General features: G+C 45.8%; 1 protein-coding gene across 1 annotated transcript in view; it reads right to left on the bottom strand.

Annotated features, from left to right (window-relative positions):
• The window catches only part of LOC106572915 (transcription elongation factor A protein 2), a 53,966-nt gene that overhangs the window by 18,054 nt on the left and 11,570 nt on the right, over positions 1-24,342 (bottom strand). The window contains exons 4-9 of the mRNA XM_014147499.2: positions 20,137-20,233; positions 19,652-19,806; positions 12,119-12,175; positions 11,803-11,957; positions 10,941-11,087; positions 5,585-5,656 (exon numbers count right to left, since the gene is read on the bottom strand). Coding sequence (XP_014002974.2) covers positions 5,585-5,656; positions 10,941-11,087; positions 11,803-11,957; positions 12,119-12,175; positions 19,652-19,806; positions 20,137-20,233 — 683 coding nt within the window. The remainder of the gene's footprint in view (positions 1-5,584; positions 5,657-10,940; positions 11,088-11,802; positions 11,958-12,118; positions 12,176-19,651; positions 19,807-20,136; positions 20,234-24,342) is intronic.

The following is a 24,342-nucleotide window of genomic DNA, read 5'->3' as shown; positions in this document are numbered from 1 at the left end:
ATAACTAGGGAGCAGGGTAGTGTCTATAACTAGGGAGCAGGGTAGTGTCTATAACTAGGGAGCAGGGTAGTGTCTATAACTAGGGAGCAGGGTAGTGTCTATAACTAGGGAGCAGGGTAGTGTCTATAACTAGGGAGCAGGGTAGTGTCTATAACTAGGGAGCAGGGTAGTGTCTATAACTAGGGAGCAGGGTAGTGTCTATAACTAGGGAGCAGGGTAGTGTATATAACTAGGGAGCAGGGTAGTGTCTATAACTAGGGAGCAGGGTAGTGTCTATAACTAGGGAGCAGGGTAGTGTCTATAACTAGGGAGCAGGGTAGTGTATATAACTAGGGAGCAGGGTAGTGTCTATAACTAGGGAGCAGGGTAGTGTATATAACTAGGGAGCAGGGTAGTGTCTATAACTAGGGAGCAGGGTAGTGTCTATAACTAGGGAGCAGGGTAGTGTCTATATCTAGGGAGCAGGGTAGTGTCTATAACTAGGGAGCAGGGTAGTGTATATAACTAGGGAGTAGGGTAGTGTATATAACTAGGGAGCAGGGTAGTGTCTATAACTAGGGAGCAGGGTAGTGTCTATAACTAGGGAGCAGGGTAGTGTCTATAACTAGGGAGCAGGGTAGTGTATATAACTAGGGAGCAGGGTAGTGTCTATAACTAGGGAGCAGGGTAGTGTGTATAACTAGGGAGCAGGGTAGTGTCTATAACTAGGGAGCAGGGTAGTGTATATAACTAGGGAGCAGGGTAGTGTATATACCTAGGGAGCAGGGTAGTGTCTATAACTAGGGAGCAGGGTAGTGTATATAACTAGGGAGCAGGGTAGTGTATATATATCTAGGGAGCAGGGTAGTGTCTATAACTAGGGAGCAGGGTAGTGTCTATATCTAGGGAGCAGGGTAGTGTCTATAACTAGGGAGCAGGGTAGTGTATATAACTAGGGAGTAGGGTAGTGTATATAACTAGGGAGCAGGGTAGTGTATTAACTAGGGAGCAGGGTAGTGTCTATAACTAGGGAGCAGGGTAGTGTGTATAACTAGGGAGCAGGGTAGTGTATATAACTAGGGAGCAGGGTAGTGTATATAACTAGGGAGCAGGGTAGTGTCTATATCTAGGTAGCAGGGTAGTGTCTATAACTAGGGAGAAGGGTAGTGTATATAACTAGGGAGCAGGGTAGTGTCTATAACTAGGGAGCAGGGTAGTGTCTATAACTAGGGAGCAGGGTAGTGTCTATAACTAGGGAGCAGGGTAGTCTCTATAACCAGGGAGCAGGGTAGTGTCTATAACTAGGGAGCAGGGTAGTGTCTATATCTAGGGAGCAGGGTAGTGTCTATATCTAGGGAGCAGGGTAGTGTCTATAACTAGGGAGCAGGGTAGTGTATATAACTAGGGAGCAGGGTAGTGTATATATATCTAGGGAGCAGGGTAGTGTCTATAACTAGGGAGCAGGGTAGTGTCTATATCTAGGGAGCAGGGTAGTGTCTATAACTAGGGAGCAGGGTAGTGTATATAACTAGGGAGTAGGGTAGTGTATATAACTAGGGAGCAGGGTAGTGTATTAACTAGGGAGCAGGGTAGTGTCTATAACTAGGGAGCAGTGTAGTGTGTATAACTAGGGAGCAGGGTAGTGTATATAACTAGGGAGCAGGGTAGTGTATATAACTAGGGAGCAGGGTAGTGTCTATATCTAGGTAGCAGGGTAGTGTCTATAACTAGGGAGAAGGGTAGTGTATATAACTAGGGAGCAGGGTAGTGTCTATAACTAGGGAGCAGGGTAGTGTCTATAACTAGGGAGCAGGGTAGTGTCTATAACTAGGGAGCAGGGTAGTCTCTATAACCAGGGAGCAGGGTAGTGTCTATAACTAGGGAGCAGGGTAGTGTCTATATCTAGGGAGCAGGGTAGTGTCTATATCTAGGGAGCAGGGTAGTGTCTATAACTAGGGAGCAGGGTAGTGTCTATAACTAGGGAGCAGGGTAGTGTCTATAACTAGGGAGCAGGGTAGTGTCTATAACTAGGGAGCAGGGTAGTGTCTATAACTAGGGAGCAGGGTAGTGTCTATAACTAGGGAGCAGGGTAGTGTCTATAACTAGGGAGCAGGGTAGTGTATTAACTAGGGAGCAGGGTAGTGTCTATAACTAGGGAGCAGGGTAGTGTATATAACTAGGGAGCAGGGTAGTGTATATAACTAGGGAGCAGGGTAGTGTGTATAACTAGGGAGCAGGGTAGTGTCTATAACTAGGGAGCAGGGTAGTGTCTATAACTAGGGAGCAGGGTAGTCTCTATAACCAGGGAGCAGGGTAGTCTCTATAACCAGGGAGCAGGGTAGTGTCTATAACTAGGGAGCAGGGTAGTGTCTATAACTAGGGAACAGGGTAGTGTCTATATCTAGGGAGCAAGGTAGTGTCTATAACTAGGGAGCAGGGTAGTGTCTATAACTAGGGAGCAGGGTAGTGTCTATAACTAGGGAGCAGGGTAGTGTCTATAACTAGGGAGCAGGGTAGTGTCTATAACTAGGGAGCAGGGTAGGTTCTATAACTAGGGAGAAGGGTAGTGTATATAACTAGGGAGCAGGGTAGTGTCTATATCTAGGGAGCAGGGTAGTGTCTATAACTAGGGAGCAGGGTAGTGTCTATATCTAGGGAGCAGGGTAGTGACTATAACTAGGGAGCAGGGTAGTGTATATAACTAGGGAGCAGGGTAGTGTATATAACTAGGGAGCAGGGTAGTGTCTATAACTAGGGAGCAGGGTAGTGTCTATAACTAAGGAGCAGGGTAGTGTCTATAACTAGGGAGCAGGGTAGTGTATATAACTAGGGAGCAGGGTAGTGTCTATAACTAGGGAGCAGGGTAGTGTTTATAACTAGGGAGCAGGGTAGTGTCTATAACTAGGGAGCAGGGTAGTGTATATAACTAGGGAGCAGGGTAGTGTATATAACTAGGGAGCAGGGTAGTGTCTATAACTAGGGAGCAGGGTAGTGTATATAACTAGGGAGCAGGGTAGTGTATATATATCTAGGGAGCAGGGTAGTGTCTATAACTAGGGAGCAGGGTAGTGTCTATATCTAGGGAGCAGGGTAGTGTCTATAACTAGGGAGCAGGGTAGTGTATATAACTAGGGAGTAGGGTAGTGTATATAACTAGGGAGCAGGGTAGTGTCTATAACTAGGGAGCAGGGTAGTGTCTATAACTAGGGAGCAGGGTAGTGTCTATAACTAGGGAGCAGGGTAGTGTATATAACTAGGGAGCAGGGTAGTGTCTATAACTAGGGAGCAGGGTAGTGTGTATAACTAGGGAGCAGGGTAGTGTCTATAACTAGGGAGCAGGGTAGTGTATATAACTAGGGAGCAGGGTAGTGTATATACCTAGGGAGCAGGGTAGTGTCTATAACTAGGGAGCAGGGTAGTGTATATAACTAGGGAGCAGGGTAGTGTATATATATCTAGGGAGCAGGGTAGTGTCTATAACTAGGGAGCAGGGTAGTGTCTATATCTAGGGAGCAGGGTAGTGTCTATAACTAGGGAGCAGGGTAGTGTATATAACTAGGGAGTAGGGTAGTGTATATAACTAGGGAGCAGGGTAGTGTATTAACTAGGGAGCAGGGTAGTGTCTATAACTAGGGAGCAGTGTAGTGTGTATAACTAGGGAGCAGGGTAGTGTATATAACTAGGGAGCAGGGTAGTGTATATAACTAGGGAGCAGGGTAGTGTCTATATCTAGGTAGCAGGGTAGTGTCTATAACTAGGGAGAAGGGTAGTGTATATAACTAGGGAGCAGGGTAGTGTCTATAACTAGGGAGCAGGGTAGTGTCTATAACTAGGGAGCAGGGTAGTGTCTATAACTAGGGAGCAGGGTAGTCTCTATAACCAGGGAGCAGGGTAGTGTCTATAACTAGGGAGCAGGGTAGTGTCTATATCTAGGGAGCAGGGTAGTGTCTATATCTAGGGAGCAGGGTAGTGTCTATAACTAGGGAGCAGGGTAGTGTATATAACTAGGGAGCAGGGTAGTGTATATATATCTAGGGAGCAGGGTAGTGTCTATAACTAGGGAGCAGGGTAGTGTCTATATCTAGGGAGCAGGGTAGTGTCTATAACTAGGGAGCAGGGTAGTGTATATAACTAGGGAGTAGGGTAGTGTATATAACTAGGGAGCAGGGTAGTGTATTAACTAGGGAGCAGGGTAGTGTCTATAACTAGGGAGCAGTGTAGTGTGTATAACTAGGGAGCAGGGTAGTGTATATAACTAGGGAGCAGGGTAGTGTCTATAACTAGGGAGCAGGGTAGTGTCTATATCTAGGTAGCAGGGTAGTGTCTATAACTAGGGAGAAGGGTAGTGTATATAACTAGGGAGCAGGGTAGTGTCTATAACTAGGGAGCAGGGTAGTGTCTATAACTAGGGAGCAGGGTAGTGTCTATAACTAGGGAGCAGGGTAGTCTCTATAACCAGGGAGCAGGGTAGTGTCTATAACTAGGGAGCAGGGTAGTGTCTATATCTAGGGAGCAGGGTAGTGTCTATATCTAGGGAGCAGGGTAGTGTCTATAACTAGGGAGCAGGGTAGTGTCTATAACTAGGGAGCAGGGTAGTGTCTATAACTAGGGAGCAGGGTAGTGTCTATAACTAGGGAGCAGGGTAGTGTAATAACTAGGGAGCAGGGTAGTGTCTATAACTAGGGAGCAGGGTAGTGTCTATATCTAGGGAGCAGGGTAGTGTCTATAACTAGGGAGCAGGGTAGTGTCTATAACTAGGGAGCAGGGTAGTGTCTATAACTAGGGAGCAGGGTAGTGTATATAACTAGGGAGCAGGGTAGTGTCTATAACTAGGGAGCAGGGTAGTGTATATAACTAGGGAGCAGGGTAGTGTCTATAACTAGGGAGCAGGCTAGTGTCTATAACTAGGGAGCAGGGTAGTGTATATAACTAGGGAGCAGGGTAGTGTCAAAAACTAGGGAGCAGGGTAGTGTCTATAACTAGGGAGCAGGGTAGTGTCAAAAACTAGGGAGCAGGGTAGTGTCTATAACTAGGGAGCAGGGTAGTGTCTATAACTAGGGAGCAGGGTAGTGTATATAACTAGGGAGCAGGGTAGTGTCTATAACTAGGGAGCAGGGTAGTGTATATAACTAGGGAGCAGGGTAGTATATATAACTAGGGAGCAGGGTAGTGTCTATAACTAGGGAGCAGGGTAGTGTATATAACTAGGGAGCAGGGTAGTGTATATATCTAGGGAGCAGGGTAGTCTCTATAACCAGGGAGCAGGGTAGTGTCTATAACTAGGGAGCAGGGTAGTGTATATAACTAGGGAGCAGGGTAGTGTCTATAACTAGGGAGCAGGGTAGTGCATATAACTAGGGAGCAGGGTAGTGTCTATAACTAGGGAGCAGGGTAGTGTCTATAACTAGGGAGCAGGGTAGTGTATATAACTAGGGAGAAGGGTAGTGTATATAACTAGGGAGCAGGGTAGTGTCTATAACTAGGGAGCAGGGTAGTGTCTATAACTAGGGAGCAGGGTAGTGTATATAACTAGGGAGCAGGGTAGTGTCTATAACTAGGGAGCAGGGTAGTGTCTATAACTAGGGAGCAGGGTAGGACAGCCTACCTTCCAGCGGTTGCCACAGCCGTTGCACAGTACGAAGGTTGTCATGGGTTCGTCAGCACTGCGCGTCTGCACCTAGGAAACACAGAGAACGACAGCGTGTACAGCAGGGGTAGGCAACTCAATTCAGCCGCGGGACTATTTTTGTCGGAGCAGATGGTCAGGGGGGAGCGGAACATAACGATAATAATTTGACTACAACTACGCTTAAAAAGAGATTGTATTTGAAAATAACATACATTAAATTTCATTGAGACACGATCACATATTTCTGATGATTTTACAGTCATTTTTGAACCCAAAATAAATATCTAGATCCACACATGTACAATACCAGTCAAAAGTTTGGAAACACCTACTGATTCAAGGGTTGTTCTTTATTGTTACTATTTTCTACATTGTAGAATAATAGTGAAGACATCAAAACTATGAAATAACACATATGGAATCATGTAGCAACCAAAAAAGTGTTAAAACAAATCAAAATATATTTTAGATTCTTCAAAGTAGCCACCCTTTGCCTTGATGACAGTTTTGCACACTCTTGACATTCTCTCAACCAGCTTCATAAAGGTAGTCACCTGGAATGCATTTCAATGATCAGGTGTGCCTTGTTAAAAGTTCATTTGTGGAATGTCTTTCCTTCTTAAATGCATGTGAGCCAATCAGTTGTGTTTTGCCAAGGTAGGGGTGGTATACAGAAGATAGCCCTATTTGGTACAAGTGCATACTGCGCATTCGGTATTCAGACCTCTTGACTTTTTCCACATTTTGTTATTTTACAGCCTTACCCCACAATAACAAAGCGAAAACAGGTTTTTAGAAATGTTTGCTAATTTCATCAAAATAAAAAACAGAAATACCTTATTTACATAAGTATTCAGACCCTTTGCTACAAGACTCCAAATTGAGCTCAGGTGCATCCTGTTTCCATTGATCATCCTTGAGATGTTTCTACAACTTGATTGGAGTCCACCTGTGGTAAATTCAATTGATTGGACATGATTTGGAAAGGCACACACCTGTCTATATAAGGTCCAAGCCATGAGATCGAAGGAATTGTCCGTAGAGCTCAGAGACAGGATTGTGTCAAGGCACAGACCTGGGGAAGGGTACCAAAACATTTCTGCAGCATTGAAGGTCCCCAATAACACAGTGGTCTCCATCATTCTTAAATGGAAGAAGTTTGGAACCACCAAGACTCTTCCTAGAGCTGGCCGCCCGTCCAAACTGAGCAATCGGGGAGAAGAGCCTTGGTCATGGTGGTGACAAAGAACCTGATGGTCACTCTGACAGAGCTCCAGAGTTCCTCTGTGGAGATGGGAGAACCTTCTAGAAGGACAACCATCTCTGCAGCACTCCACCAATCAGGCCTTTATGGTAAATTGGCCAGACGGAAGCCACTCCAGGACTCTCAGACCATGAGAAACAAGATTCTCTGGTCTGATGAAACCAAGATTGAACACTGTGGCCTGAATGCCAAGCGTCACATCTGGAGGAAACTTGGAGGAAACCTCCCTATGGTGAAGCATGGTGGTGGCAGCATCATGCTGTGGGGATGTTTTTCAGCGGCAGGGACTGGGAGACTAGTCAGGATTGAGTGAAGGATGAACGGAGCAAAGTACAGAGAGATCCTTGATTAAAACCTGCTCCTGAGCACTCAGGACCTCAGACTAGGGCGAGGGTTCACCTTCCAATAGGACAACAACCCTAAGCACACAGCCAAGACAACGCAGGAGTCTTGGCTGTGTGCTTATCCAGGGACAAGACTCTGGATATACTAAGACAACCGTGAAGAGGGCACGACAACACCTTTTCCCCCTCAGAAGACTGAAAAGATTTGGCATGGGTCCCCAGATTCTCAAAAAGTTATACAGCTGCAACATCGAGAGCATTCTGATGGGTTGCATCATCGCCTGGTATGGCAACTGCTCGGCATCTGACCGTAAGGCGCTACAGAGGGTAGTGCGTACGGACCAGTACATCCCTGGGGCCAAGCTTCCTACCATCTAGGACCTACATACTATGCTGTGTCAGAGGAAAGCCCCAAAAATGGTCAAAGACTCCAGTCACCCAAGTCATAGACTGTTCTCTTTGCTACCGCACGGCAAGCAGTACCAGAGAGCCAAGTCTAGGACCAAAAGGCTCCTTAACAGCTTCTGCGCCCAAGCCATGAGACTGCAGAACAATTAATGGCCACTCTGACTATTTACATTGACCCCCCTCCATTAGTTTTTCACAGTTCTGCTACTCGCTGTTTATTATCTATGCATAGTCACTTCACCCCTACCTACATGTATAAGTTATCGCTAACCTGTATCTACGAACACTGACTTGGTACCAGTACCCCTGTATATAGCCTCCACATTGACTCTGTACCGGTACCCCCTGTATATAGCCTCCACATTGACTCTGTACCGGTACCCCCTGTATATAGCCTCCACATTGACTCTGTACCGGTACCCCCTGTATATAGCCTCCACATTGACTCTGTACCGTAACACCCTGTATATAGCCTCCACATTGACTCTGTACCGGTACCCCCTGTATATAGCCTCCACATTGACTCTGTACCGGTACCCCCTGTATATAGCCTCGGCATTGACTCTGTACCGGTACCCCCTGTATATAGCCTCCACATTGACTCTGTACCGGTACCCCCTGTATATAGCCTCCACATTGACTCTGTACCGTAACACCCTGTATATAGCCTCCACATTGACTCTGTACCGGTACCCCCTGTATATAGCCTCCACATTGACTCTGTACCGGTACCCCCTGTATATAGCCTCGGCATTGACTCTGTACCGGTACCCCATGTATATAGCCTCCACATTGACTCTGTACCGGTACACCCTGTATATAGCCTCCACACTGACTCGGTAATGGTACCTCCTGTATATAGCCTCCACATTGACTCTGTACCGGTACCCCCTGTATATAGCCTCGGCATTGACTCTGTACCGGTACCCCCTGTATATAGCCTCCACATTGACTCTGTACCGGTACACCCTGTATATAGCCTCCACACTGACTCTGTAATGGTACTCCCTGTATATAGCCTCCACATTGACTCTGTACTGGTACCCCCTGTATATAGCCTCCACATTGACTCTGTACCGGTACCCCCTGTATATAGCCTCCACACTGACTCGGTACCGGTACCCCCCTGTATATAGCCTCCACACTGACTCTGTACCGGTACCCCCTGTATATAGCCTCCACATTGACTCTGTACCGTAACACCCTGTATATAGCCTCTACACTGACTCTGTACCGGTACCCCCTGTATATAGCCTCCACATTGACTCTGTACCGTAACACCCTGTATATAGCCTCCACACTGACTCTGTACCGTAACACCCTGTATATAGCCTCCACATTGACTCTGTACCGTAACACCCTGTAATATAGCCTCCACATTGACTCTGTACCGTAACACCCTGTATATACCCTCCACATTGACTCTGTACCGTAACACCCTGTATATAGCCTCCACATTGACTCTGTACCGTAACACCCTGTATATTGACTCCACATTGACTCTGTACCGTAACACCCTGTATATAGCCTCTACACTGACTCTGTACCGGTACCCCCTGTATATAGCCTCCACATTGACTCTGTACCGGTACCCCCCTGTATATAGCCTCCACATTGACTCTGTACCGTAACACCCTGTATATAGCCTCTACACTGACTCTGTACCGGTACCCCCTGTATATAGCCTCCACATTGACTCTGTACCGTAACACCCTGTATATAGCCTCCACATTGACTCTGTACCGTAATAGCCTGTATATAGCCTCCACATTGACTCTGTACCGTAACACCCTGTATATACCCTCGTTATTGTTACGTTATTGTGTTACTTTTTATTATTTTCTACTATAGTTTATTTGGTAAATATTTTCTTAACTTTTCTGAAACTGCACTGTTGGTTAAGGACTTGCATGTAAGCATTTCACAGTAAGGTCTACACTTGTATTCGGCGCATTTGACAAATAAAGTTTGATTTGATTTTAATGTCCTTGAGTGGCCCAGCCAGAGCCCGGACTTAAATCCCCATCGAACATCTCTGGAGAGACCTGAAAATAGCTGTGCAGCAACGCTCCCCATCCAACCTGACAGAGCTTGAGAGGATCTGCAGAGAAGAATGAGAGAAACTCCCCAAATACAGGTGTGTCAAGCTTGTAGCGACATACCCAAGAAGACTTGAGGCTGTAATCGCTGCCAAAGGTGCTTCAACAAAGTACTGAGTAAAAGGTCTGAATACTTATGTAAATGTAATTTCAGTAGTTTTTTGTATTTTTTATAAATTTGCAAACATTTCTAAAAACCTGTTTAGGTTATGGTGTGTAGATTGATGAAGAAAACTAACAATTTAATTAATTTTAGAATAACTGTAACGTAACAATGGTGGAAAAAGTCAAGGGGTCTGAATACTTTCTGAATACAATGTATATATAGATATCAAAAAAATTCCCACTAAAATCTTTGGCGGTCCAAATAAACAATACTTTCAGTCCAGTTTTGGCCCGCGGGCCGCCAGTAGCCTACCTCTCGTCTACAGTATCTGTTAGGTGTTTGAATACTTTCTGAAGGCACGGTATGTAAGTACCTGTGTAGAGGTCCAGTTCTCTATGTCAGTACCTGTGTAGAGGTCCAGTTCTCTATGTCAGTACCTGTGTAGAAGTCCAGTTCTCTATGTCAGTACCTGTGTATAGGTGCAGTTCACTGTCAGTACCTGTGTAGAGGTCCAGTTCTCTGTCAGTACCTGTGTAGAGGTCCAGTGAGGTCCAGTTCTCTATGTCAGTACCTGTGTAGAGGTCCAGTTCTCTATGTCAGTACCTGTGTATAGGTCCAGTTCACTGTCAGTACCTGTGTAGAGGTCCAGTTCTCTGTCAGTACCTGTGTAGAGGTCCAGTGAGGTCCAGTTCTCTATGTCAGTACCTGTGTAGAGGTCCAGTTCTCTATGTCAGTACCTGTGTAGAGGTCCAGTTCTCTATGTCAGTACCTGTGTAGAGGTCCAGTTCTCTGTCAGTACCTGTGTAGAGGTCCAGTTCTCTATGTCAGTACCTGTGTAGAGGTCCAGTTCTCTGTCAGTACCTGTGTATAGGTGCAGTTCACTGTCAGTACCTGTGTAGAGGTCCAGTTCTCTGTCAGTACCTGTGTAGAGGTCCAGTTCTCTATGTCAGTACCTGTGTAGAGGTCCAGTTCTCTATGTCAGTACCTGTGTAGAGGTCCAGTTCTCTATGTCAGTACCTGTGTAGAGGTCCAGTTCTCTATGTCAGTACCTGTGTAGAGGTCCAGTTCTCTGTCAGTACCTGTGTAGAGGTCCAGTTCTCTATGTCAGTACCTGTGTATAGGTGCAGTTCTTGCCCCTGCATTTGCCACATTGAAACATGTCCGTCTCGGTCCCGCCCACTTTAGACAGCTGGTGCTCTCTGATGGCGTCCTTGGTCAAAGTCTTCCTCATCTCTTTCAGCTCCGCGCTCGCCATCTCCTGGATGGGTCACACACAGACAGAACCTTACAGGACGGTCTCAGTGTCAGATATGAAACACTATTTTAGAGTAAACCCTTAATATTTCAACGTGTGTAAAAAGGGCGTCCGAATGCTTCGCATCGTTTTTATTATCTCGTGCTGAGCCTTCGTTCTGTGATTGGTCAATAGTAGGGATTCTACAATGATGTTTTTGTTGTCCTTCAACGAGAAGACGACTCGCTTTCATGTAAAAAAAAAAAAAGAATCCATTGAGAAATACTGCACCAAACATCTCTGTTAGATGTAAAAACTGAATTATCTTAGATTAGTTTGGCTACGGCGTCTTTGTTTTTCAAGCGAAGGTCTGAACTGAAGCATGATGCTTTACTATTAAAACATGAAACACACAGACACCTCTCTCTCTCTCTCTCACACTACACACCCACTCCCCCACACACACACTCCCCCACACACCTCCCCCACACACCCCCACACACAACCCCCCACCCACTCCCCACACACACCCCCACACTCCCCACACACACACTCCCCCCACACACACTCCCCCACACACACCTCCCTACACACAACCCCCCCACCCATTCCCCCACACACACACTCCCCCCCACACACTCCCCCACGCTCCCCACCACACACACTCCTCCACCCCCCCACTCCCCCACGCTACCCACACACACCTCTCCCCGCACACACACAGACCCCCCCCATTTACCTCAGCGGCCATGTTAGCGATGCGGTCAGCTGAGATGTTTCCAGCGAGGACATTGCGTCGGAGGTCTGGGTTCTTCGGGTCCTTCAGGTTGGAGATACGGCTCCTCAGTCTGGACTTGTACTTCTGGTCTGTAGACTTAAACTCCTGGTAGATACGTGGAGCGGGAAAGTAAAGGAGAACGACGCAGAGAAGAAGAAGAAAAAAACCTTTTTGCCACCCAAAAGCACAACCCTGTCCTCACACTATTACAATGTGTCTGGTCCTCACCACACCACTAGAAACAGAACAACAACAATAACACAGGTGGAAAGGATATAGTCCTCAATCTGAGCAGCCAAATTCTCCGTGTCTGCTCCAATGGGCTTGTAGTCATCTGGAATATCAAACAGAATGGTCAGCGTAGGCCAGTGGCCAATCCTCAACAACAACAAAAAAGGGCTTTAGTTTGAGATATCGTTACTCGAGGTATAACAAAACACTACCATGTTTTCCCATCTATCTAAGGTCTCCCTTATATTAAAACGGTGGTTGTATAAAAATATTACACTACAAAAGTGGTTAAATGAATAGATTGTGACACATGTTTAACTTATAAAGTGCAGAATAATAGTTTCTGGCTGAAGAGGGGGCACGGCACATAAGGTCATGTAACCATAGCCTGGTTCCTCTCTAGGTTTCTTCCTAGGTTCTGGCCTTTCGAGGGAGTTTTTCCTAGCCACAGTGCTTCTACACCTGCATTGCTTGCTGTTTGGGGTTTTAGGCTGGGTTTCTGTACAGCACTTTGAGATATCAGCTGATGTAAGAAAGGCTATATAAATAAATTTGAAACCAATATTGCAAGTTGGGATGTTAGCTAAAATGTGGAATACAAGTAGTCATTTGTTTGCACTACACACACAAACAACCAACATTAGGATAGCTTAACGGATCTAGGAAATAGAGACCTGTAAACACAGATAAAAAAAATTAGGTTGGAAATATCAACTATGAATGTTTATGATGAAAGGTAAACTTCACTCTTTGGTAGCTGTTCAATAGACAACTTTCTAAATGTTGCTTTCATTCAGTGCTGTATGGTCCTGCATGATATAAATGCATACAGATACATTATATTTGTTTATGTTGTGGTTATTGTAATCAGCTTTAAGGCAAGTGGGCTCAGACACTTAAAACTGACATTTTTTTCTTCAGTTTTCAGTCAAAAGTTCCTCTGTGGATTTTATATGTTTATCCCCTACTCTTGCAATTACGTTATGGGGCCCCCCGTAGATTTGACTCCAAATCCATTATGGCCTCCAAAATCCAATATGGCTGCCAAACTACCGTTAAAAAGTGGTTAATATCTGTGTACACTGAGTATACAAAACATTAAGAACACAAGGCCGCAGACTCAGAGCATACCAGCTGACCAGCTGTCTTCACTGTCATGTTCAACCTCTCCCTGACCGAGTCTGTAAGAACTACATGTTTCAAGCAGACCCACCATAGTCCCTGTGTCCAAGAACACCAAGGTAAACCGACTAAATGACTAGCGACCCGTAGCACTCACATCTGTAGTCATGAAATGGTTTGAAAGGATGATCATGGCTCACATCAACACCATCATCCTAGACACCCCTGGACCCAATCCAATTCTCATATCGCCTCAACACATGAACAGATGACACAATCTCTATGGCCCTCCACACTGCCTTCTTGACGGGCCGCCCCCAGGTGGTGAGGGTAGGCAACAACACATCTCCCACGCTGACCCTCAGGGGCCTCCTTAAGTTTGCTGACGACACAGAGTTGGTAGGCCTGATCAGAGATGACGATGACAGCCTATAGGGAGGAGGTCAGAGACCTGGCAGCATGGTGCCAGGACCAACAACCTCTCCCTCAACGTCAGCAAGACAAAGGAGAGGATTGTGGACTACAAGGAAATGGAGGGCCAAGCACGCCCCTATGGACATTGACGGGGCTGTAGTGGAGCTGGTCGAGAGCGTCAGGTTTCTCTGTGTCCACATCACTAAGGATCTATCATGGTCCATACAGTCGTAAAGAGGGTATGACAATGTTTCTTCCCCCTAAGGAGGCTGAAAAGATTTGGCCTCAGATCCAACAAAAAAAATGTAACTCGATTGAGAGAATCTTGACTGACTACATCACTGCTTGGCATCTGACAGCAAGGCGCTTCAATTGCACCTCTCCAATGTCAATGCCATCCTAAACATCTCCCAGAACTCTCCTTGATATTCCCCCTTCCATCATCAGTCCTCCTCTCAGCCCGTTACTACAGACAGAGACACCGTGGAACTGGACCGCCACATTTTAGGAGGCCATTCAAAAGACAAAAAGCTGTCTAGAAATTGGTGGTGTACATTGTCCTCCTATATATCCATGTACCAACCATGGCTGCCCAGCCCATGTGACACCTGAACTGGACGAGAGCTTATGCTAGGGTGACTCATGCATTGGTCTGTGCAGTAATCCCAACATCCCTAAAAGGACATATGCCATTTATGACAAATAAGAAGCACCCTTAGGATGGTAGAACTTTCTGTATGTGATCGTTTTATGGTGATCGTTTTATGGTGGCTAGGGATTGACTGTGAGAAAGTGGTCTTTATGCATCATGCTTGATCTTCCCTGCGCTTGTCTTCCCGTGTGGCTCAGTTGGTAGAGCATGGTGTTTGCAACGCCAGCATGGTGTGCGCAACGCCAGGGTTGTGGGTTTGATTCCCACAGGGGGCCAGTACAAAAAATAACAAAAAATGCATGAAATGTATGCATTCACTACTGTAAGTCGCTCTGGATAAGAGCGTCTGCTAAATGACTAAAATGTAAATGTGATACACCTCTTCTGCAACTCTTTTACTGTCCAGGGATCATCTTCAGATGTATATGTGTGGAGTTGTACTATGTACCCCACAACCAACACTTCTTAGTCATAGTCTCTGACTTAGCTACACTTTAACTAGCCTCTAAGTAATCTGAGGTCACCTTCCCCCATGTCCTGCTGGCCGTGCCCCCGGTCCATAATCACCCACACTTAATATCGGTCAAATTATCATTATGTAAAGGTACTTCTGTTTTATATTTGTAATACAATTGCAAAACTTTTTTTTAAATCCTCTTTTTTCGCTTTGTCATTATGGGGTATTGTGTGTAGATTGGTGAGGGGGGGGGAATTATTTAAACCATTTTAGAATAAAGCCGTAAGGTAACTGTCACGTCCTGACCCTCGTAAGATGTTATTTTCTATAGTAGAGTAGGTCAGGGCGTGACAGGGGGTGTTTTGTGTTTTTCTATTTCTATGTTTAGTTCTAGTTTTTCTATTTCTATGTTGGGGTTGTTTGGGGTTGATCTCCAATTGGAGGCAGCTGGTCCTCATTACCTCTAATTGGAGATCATATTTAACTTGGGGTTTGTCTATGGGGTTTTTGTGGGTAGTTGTTTTGTGAGTTTCACTTGACGGAACTGTTGGCTGTCGTTTAAAATTATTATTTTTTTAAGTGTTATAATTAAAGTAAATATGAGCACTCTACTCGCCGCGCCTTGGTCCCCTTTATACGACCCGCGTTACAGTAACAAAATGTGGAAAAAAGAGTGAAGGGTCTGAATACTCTCCGAATGAACTGTGTGTGTTTACAGGTCTATATTTCCTAGACGCATTAAGATTTTCTTAATGTTGTTTGTTTGTATTTGTAAGTCAGACAATTGACTATTTGTATTCCAAAGTTTTTAGCAATATCAGAGCTTTCAATATAGGGTTACATGACCTTAATGTTGACCACGGTCCCTCCAGCCAGGCATTATTTGTACCGTTTGAGTTAAATGGGTGTCGCAATATCTATTGAATCACTTTTACAGTAAAATATCTTTACACAACAACATTTATACCTCGGGAAGAGGGGTATCTCAACATTTAACTGGCCTACAGTGCCTTGCAAAAGTATTCATCCCCCTTGGCGTTTTTTCCTATTTTGTTTCATTACAACCTGTAATTTAAATTGATTTTTATTTGGATTTCATGTAATGGACAGACACAAAATAGTACAAATTGGTGAAGTGAAATGAAAAAAATAACTTGTTTAAAAAAATTCGAAAATAGTAAAAAACTGGAAAGTGGTGAGTGCATATGTATTCACCCCCTTTACCATGAAGCCCTAAATAAGATCTGGTGCAACCAATTACCTTCAGAAGTCACATAATTAGTTCAATAAAGTCCTCCTGTGTGCAATCTAAGTGTCACATGATCTGTCACATGATCTCAGTATATATACACCTGTTCTGAAAGGCCCCAGAGTCTGTAACACCACTAAGCAAGGGGAACCACCAAGCAAGTGATACCATGAAGACCAAGGAGCTCTCCAAACAGGTCAGGGACAAAGTTGTGGAGAAGTACAGATCAGGGTTGGTTATAAAAAAATATCAGAAACTTTGAACATCCCACAGAGCACCATTAAATCCATTATTAAAAAATGGAAAGAATATGGCACCACAACAAACCTGCCAAGAGAGGGCGGCCCACCAAAACTCACAGACCAGGCAAGGAGGGCATTAATCAGAGAGGCAACAAAAAGACCAAAGATAACCCTGAAGGAGCTGCAAAGCTCCACAGCAGAGATTGAAGTATCTGTCCATAGGACCACTTTGAGCCGTACACTCCACAGAGCTGGGCTTTAAGGAAGAGTGGCCAGAAAAAAAAGCCATTGCTTAAAGAAAAAAATAAGCAAACACGTTTGGTGTTCACCAAAAGGCATGTGGGAGACTCCTCAAACATATGAAAGAAGGTACTCTGGTCAGATGAGACTAAAATTGAGCTTTTTGGCCATCAAGGAAAACGCTATGTCTGGCGCAAACCCAACACCTCTCATCACCCCGATAACACCATCCCACAGTGAAGCATGGTGGTGGCAGCATCATGCTGTGGAGATGTTTTTCCATCGGCAGGGACTGGGAAACTGGTCAGTATTGAAGGAATGATAGATGGTGCTAAACACAGGGATATTCTTGAGGGAAACCTGTTTCAGTCTTCCAGAGATTTGAGACTGGGACAGAGGTTCACCTTCCAGCAGGACAATGACCCTAAGCATACTGCTAAAGCAACACTCAAGTGGTTTAAGGGGAAAAATGTAAATGTCTTGGAATGGCCTAGTCAAAGCCCAGACCTCAATCCAATTGAGAATCTGTGGTATGACTTAAAGATTGCTGTACACCAGCGGAACCCATCCAAATTGAAGGAGCTGAAGCAGTTTTGCCTTGAAGAACAGGCAAAAATCCCAGTGGCTAGATGTGCCTGGCTGACAGAGACATACCCCAAGAGACTTGCTGCTGTAATTGCTGCAAAAAGTGGCTCTACAAAGTATTGACTTTGGGGGGGGTGCAAAGTTTATGCACACTCAAGTTTTCTGTTTTTTTTTGTCTTATTTCTTGTTTGTTTCACAATAAAAAATATTTTGCATCTTCAAAGTGGTAGGCATGTTGTGTAAATCAAATGATACAACCCCCCCCAAAATCTATTTTAATTCCAGGTTGTAAGGCAACAAAATAGGAAAAATGCCAAGGGGGATGAATACTTTCGCAAGCCACTGTATTACTTTTTAGCACAAATTTCACATTCATTTAAAATTGGCCCTCCAGCCACCCCATACCTCAGATCCCCCTTGTGATTGGGCTCTGTTACGCCCACAGAATGCCTTCAGAAAGTATTCATACCCCTTGACTTATTCCACATTGTGTTGTGTTACAGACTGAATTCAAAATGGATTCCATGTTTTATAATTCTACACACGGTGAAAACATGTTTTTATTAACATTTTCAAATGTATTGAAAATTAACTGAAGATCGATCTAATTTCCATGTATTCACACCCCTGAGTCAATACATGTTAGAATAACCTTTGGTAGCGATTACAGCTGTGAGTCTTTCTGGGTAAGTCACTAAGAGCTTTGCACACCTGGATTGTACAATATTTGCACATTATTCTTTTAAAAATTCTCACAAGCTCTGTCAAATTGGTTGTTGATCATTACTAGACAACCATTTTCTGGTCTTGCCATAGATTTTCAAGATGATTTAAGTCAAAACTGTAACTAGGCCACTCCAAAACAGTCAGGGTCTTCTTGGTAAGCAACTCCAGTGTAGATTTGGCCTTGTGTTTTGGGTTGTTGTCCTGCTGAAAGGTGAATAAATCTCCCAGTGTTTGGTGGAAAGCAGACTTTCAGTCTTTTTTCCTCTAGGATTTTGCATGTGCTTAGATCTATTCAGTTTCTTTTTATCCTAAACTCCCTAGTTCTTGCAGTTCTTGCCAATGACAAGCATACCCATAACATGATGCAGCCACCACCACGCTTGAAAATATGACGAGTGATGTGTTATATTTGCCTCAAACATCTTTCTATTCTGGACATAGAGATAATTTCTTTGCAATATTTTCTGCAGTTTTACTTTAGTGCCTTATTGCAAACAGAACGCATGTTTTGTATATTTTTATTCTGTACAGGCTTCCTTCTTTTCACTGTCATTTAGGTTAGTATTGTAGACTAACTACAATTGAACTATGTAACTGTTTTAAAGTCACCATTGGCCTCATGGTGAAATCTCTGAGCGGTTTCCTTCCTCTCCGGCAACCAAGTTAGGAAGGACGCTTGTGTCTTTGTATTGACTGGGTGTATTGATAATGCATCCAAAGTGTAATTAATAACTTCATCATGCTTTTTTTAACCAATAGGTGCCCTTCTTTACGAGACATTGGAAAACCTCCCTGGTATTTGTGATTAAATCTGTGTTTGATATTCACTGCTCGACTGAGGGACCTTACAGATACTTGTATGTGTGGGGTACAGAGATGAGGTAGTCGTTAAAAAAATCCTGTTAATCTCTTATTGCGCACAGAGTAAGTCCATGCAACATATGGCCAAAAGTATGTGGACACCCCTTCAAACTATTGCTGACAGGTGTATAAAATCGAGCACAGTCATGCAATCTCCATAGACAAACAGCAGTAGAATGGCCCTACTGAAGAGCTCTGTGACTTTCAAAGTGGCACAGTCCAACAAGTCAGTTCCTCAAATTTCTGCCCTGCTAGAACTGCCCCCGGTCAACTGTAAGTGCTGTTATTGTTAAGTCGAAACGTCCAGGAGCAACAACGGCTCAGCCACAAAGGGGCAGGCCACACCAGCTCACAGAACGGGACCACCGAGTGCTGAAAAATCATCTGTCCTCAGTTGCAACACTCACGACAGAGTTCTAATCTGCCTCTGGAAGCAACATCAGCACTAGAACTGTTCGTCATGATATTATAGACGATTCTGTGCTTCCAACATTGTGGCAACAGTTTGGGGAAGGCCCTTTCCTGTTTCAGCATGACAATGCCCCCTTGCACAACGCGAGGTCCATACAAAAATGGTTTGTCAAGATCGGTGTGGAAGAACTTAACTGGCCTGCACAGAGCCCTGACCTGTAGTGTATACGACTTGTTAAGCACACTTTTACTCCTAAACTTATTTAGGCTTGCCATAACGAAGGGGTTGAATACTTATTCACTCAAGACATTTCAGCTTTTAATTTTTAATTTAAGTGTAAACAATTCTAAAAACATTATTCCACTTTGACATTATGAGGTATTGTGATGTTATTATGGGGTATTGTGATGTCATTATGGGGTATTGTGATGTCATTATGAGGTATTGTTTGTAGGCCAGAGACACAAAATCTCAATGTAATCCATTTTAAATTCAGGCTGTAACAACAAAATGTGGAAAAATGTCAAGGGGTGTGAATACTTTCTGAAGGCACTGTATAAACCTATACGGCTCTGGAATGTGCCGATAATGGCAGCCATCTTGGTAGGGTCTGTCTCACCGTCGGTCTGCAGGGCAGCCACCAGCAGCTCTCTGCACTTTGTGCGTACGCTGTCAGTGGTGACGGGAGTGGGAGGGAAGGAGGTGAACTTTAGGGTGGTGGGAGTCGTAGGTGTGGTGGGAGTCTTCGGGGGCTCTGGCTGTTCTTGTTTCTTACTAGAGGGTAGACAAGAGGGTGACAGCGAGAAGAAAGTGTTACATTGTGTTATGAGTCACCCTGATCCTTCCATTTATTCTGACTGGGTATCAAACCGCCGTCGTCTTACCTACCCGACCCAAGTCTTTTGGGCTCAAGCTAGATTACCCATCACCAACGAGTAGTTCATTGAACCACCTATGCAACATATGACTCCACATTAGCCCGCTGAGCTAAAGCCTAGGCATTAGTTCATGGAGCTCACACAAGTCTTCAGAGCTCAGACAAGGTGATTCACAGGAACTACCTCTGGTAAAGGACTGACACTCGGGTTGGGCACGGCGTCTCACCTCCGGTCGCTGGATCCAGGACTGTCCTTGGACGTCGATGACCTCAGAGGAGAGCCCTCCCTCCTCTTCTCCTCCACAGCTTTCCCCTCAGCACCGTCTGTAGACACACACAGTCAGCTGATTCATATCTCTATAGGTGATGCTTCAACATTTACATAATGGGTACCTGGAGGAAAATTAGGGAGGTTTTTGCTTTTTTAAATTGAAGGTTTAGTATTTTATTTATTTTTTATTTATCATCTAGTCCAATTAATTTGTAATAGATGAAATTTCAAAATGTCAGTGTTTTAGTACTTTAGTTGTTTATGAGGTTATTTATCAATGTGCATAATGCCGCCCTTCTTCTCTGATTCTCCACTGGGCAATATCAAGTGTGCCTATAGGCTAGTTAGAGTGGTCTCAGTCACGTGATCCACGGCCTATAGGCCAGTTAGAGTGGTCTCAGTCACGTGATCCACGGCCTATAGGCCAGTTAGAGTGGTCTCAGTCACATGATCCACGGCCTATAGGCCAGTTAGAGTGGTCTCAGTCACGTGATCCACGGCCTATAGGCCAGTTAGAGTGGTCTCAGTCACGTGATCCACGGCCTATAGGCCAGTTAGAGTGGTCTCAGTCACATGATCCACGGCCTATAGGCCAGTTAGAGTGGTCTCAGTCACGTGATCCACGGCCTATAGGCCAGTTAGAGTGTTCTCAGTCACGTGATCCACGGCCTATAGGCCAGTTAGAGTGGTCTCAGTCACATGATCCACGGCCTATAGGCCAGTTAGAGTGGTCTCAGTCACGTGATCCACGGCCTATAGGCCAGTTAGAGTGGTCTCAGTCACATGATCCACGGCCTATAGGCCAGTTAGAGTGGTCTCAGTCACATGATCCACGGCCTATAGGCCAGTTAGAGTGGTCTCAGTCACGTGATCCACGGCCTATAGGCCAGTTAGAGTGTTCTCAGTCACGTGATCCACGGCCTATAGGCCAGTTAGAGTGGTCTCAGTCACATGATCCACGGCCTATAGGCCAGTTAGAGTGGTCTCAGTCACATGATCCACGGCCTATAGGCCAGTTAGAGTGGTCTCAGTCACATGATCCACGGCCTATAGGCCAGTTAGAGTGGTCTCAGTCACATGATCCACGGCCTATAGGCCAGTTAGAGTGGTCTCAGTCACATGATCCACGGACTATAGGCCAGTTAGAGTGGTCTCAGTCACATGATCCACGGCCTATAGGCCAGTTAGAGTGGTCTCAGTCACATGATCCACGGCCTATAGGCCAGTTAGAGTGGTCTCAGTCACATGATCCACGGCCTATAGGCCAGTTAGAGGTAGGTCCTACTCTGGGTGGAAAGGTGGAAAGGTAGGTCCTACTCTGTCTGGGGTGGAAAGGTAGGACTACTCTGTCTGGGGTGGAAAGGTAGGACTACTCTGTCTGGGGTGGAAAGGTAGGTCCTACTCTGTCTGGGGTGGAAAGGTAGGTCTACTCTGTCTGGGGTGGAAAGGTAGGTCCTACTCTGTCTGGGGTGGAAAGGTAGGACTACTCTGTCTAGGGTGGAAAGGTAGGCCCTACTCTGTCTGGGGTGGAAAGGTAGGTCTACTCTGTCTGGGGTGGAAAGGTAGGTCCTACTCTGTCTGGGGTGGAAAGGTAGGTCCTACTCTGTCTGGGGTGGAAAGGTAGGACTACTCTGTCTAGGGTGGAAAGGTAGGCCCTACTCTGTCTGGGGTGGAAAGGTAGGTCTACTCTGTCTGGGGTGGAAAGGTAGGTCCTACTCTGTCTGGGGTGGAAAGGTAGGTCCTACTCTGTCTGGGGTGGAAAGGTAGGTCCTACTCTGTCTGGGGTGGAAAGGTAGGCCCTACTCTGTCTGGGATGGAAAGGTAGGCCTACTCTGTCTGGGGTGGAAAGGTAGGCCCTACTCTGACTGGGATGGAAAGGTAGGCCTACTCTGTCTGGGGTGGAAAGGTAGATCTACTCTGTCTGGGTTGGAAAGGTAGACCTACTCTGTCTGGGGTGGAAAGGTAGACCTACTCTGTCTGGGGTGGAAAGGTAGACCTACTCTGTCTGGTAGTGGAAAGGTAGGCCTACTCTGTCTGGGGTGGAAAGGTAGACCTACTCTGTCTGGGGTGGAAAGGTAGGCCTACCCTGTCTGGGGTGGAAAGGTAGGCCTACTCTGTCTGGGGTGGAAAGGTAGGCCCTACTCTGTCTGGGGTGGAAAGGTAGATCTACTCTGTCTGGGGTGGAAAGGTAGACCTACTCTGTCTGGGGTGGAAAGGTAGACCTACTCTGTCTGGGGTGGAAAGGTAGGCCTACTCTGTCTGGGGTGGAAAGGTAGGCCCTACTCTGTCTGGGGTGGAAAGGTAGGCCCTACTCTGTCTGGGGTGGAAAGGTAGACCTACTCTGTCTGGGGTGGAAAGGTAGACCTACTCTGTCTGGGGTGGAAAGGTAGACCCTACTCTGTCTGGGGTGGAAAGGTAGGCCTACTCTGTCTGGGGTGGAAAGGTAGGCCCTACTCTGTCTGGGGTGGAAAGGTTTTTGCTTTTTTAAATTGAAGGTTTAGTATTTTATTTATTTTTTATTTATCATCTAGTCCAATTAATTTGTAATAGATGAAATTTCAAAATGTCAGTGTTTTAGTACTTTAGTTGTTTATGAGGTTATTTATCAATGTGCATAATGCCGCCCTTCTTCTCTGATTCTCCACTGGGCAATATCAAGTGTGCCTATAGGCTAGTTAGAGTGGTCTCAGTCACGTGATCCACGGCCTATAGGCTAGTTAGAGTGGTCTCAGTCACGTGATCCACGGCCTATAGGCCAGTTAGAGTGGTCTCAGTCACGTGATCCACGGCCTATAGGCCAGTTAGAGTGGTCTCAGTCACGTGATCCACGGCCTATAGGCCAGTTAGAGTGGTCTCAGTCACGTGATCCACGGCCTATAGGCCAGTTAGAGTGGTCTCAGTCACGTGATCCACGGACTATAGGCCAGTTAGAGTGGTCTCAGTCACGTGATCCACGGCCTATAGGCCAGTTAGAGTGGTCTCAGTCACGTGATCCACGGCCTATAGGCCAGTTAGAGTGGTCTCAGTCACGTGATCCACGGCCTATAGGCCAGTTAGAGTGGTCTCAGTCACGTGATCCACGGCCTATAGGCCAGTTAGAGTGGTCTCAGTCACGTGATCCACGGCCTATAGGCCAGTTAGAGTGGTCTCAGTCACGTGATCCACGGCCTATAGGCCAGTTAGAGTGGTCTCAGTCACGTGATCAACGGCCTATAGGCCAGTTAGAGTGGTCTCAGTCACGTGATCCACGGCCTATAGGCCAGTTAGAGTGGTCTCAGTCACGTGATCCACGGCCTATAGGCCAGTTAGAGTGGTCTCAGTCACGTGATCCACGGCCTATAGGCCAGTTAGAGTGGTCTCAGTCACGTGATCCACGGCCTATAGGCCAGTTAGAGTGGTCTCAGTCACATGATCCACGGCCTATAGGCCAGTTAGAGTGGTCTCAGTCACATGATCCACGGCCTATAGGCCAGTTAGAGTGGTCTCAGTCACATGATCCACGGCCTATAGGCCAGTTAGAGTGGTCTCAGTCACATGATCCACGGCCTATAGGCCAGTTAGAGTGGTCTCAGTCACATGATCCACGGCCTATAGGCCAGTTAGAGTGGTCTCAGTCACATGATCCACGGCCTATAGGCCAGTTAGAGTGGTCTCAGTCACATGATCCACGGCCTATAGGCCAGTTAGAGTGGTCTCAGTCACATGATCCACGGCCTATAGGCCAGTTAGAGTGGTCTCAGTCACATGATCCACGGCCTATAGGCCAGTTAGAGTGGTCTCAGTCACATGATCAACGGCCTATAGGCCAGTTAGAGTGGTCTCAGTCACATGATCCACGGCCTATAGGCCAGTTAGAGTGGTCTCAGTCACATGATCCACGGCCTATAGGCCAGTTAGAGTGTGGTCTCAGTCACATGATCCACGGCCTATAGGCCAGTTAGAGTGTGGTCTCAGTCACATGATCCACGGCCTATAGGCTAGTTAGAGTGGTCTCAGTCACATGATCCACTGCCTATAGGCCAGTTAGAGTGGTCTCAGTCACATGATCCACGGCCTATAGGCCAGTTAGAGTGGTCTCAGTCACATGATCCACGGACTATAGGCCAGTTAGAGTGGTCCCAGTCACGTGATCCACGGCCTATAGGCCAGTTAGAGTGGTCTC

Source organism: Salmo salar, chromosome ssa15 (assembly GCF_905237065.1).
Source record: "Salmo salar chromosome ssa15, Ssal_v3.1, whole genome shotgun sequence".
Lineage (NCBI taxonomy): Eukaryota > Metazoa > Chordata > Actinopteri > Salmoniformes > Salmonidae > Salmo > Salmo salar.
Note: the sequence above shows the minus strand (reverse complement) of the source record. Positions and strands in the feature narration are given on the sequence as shown.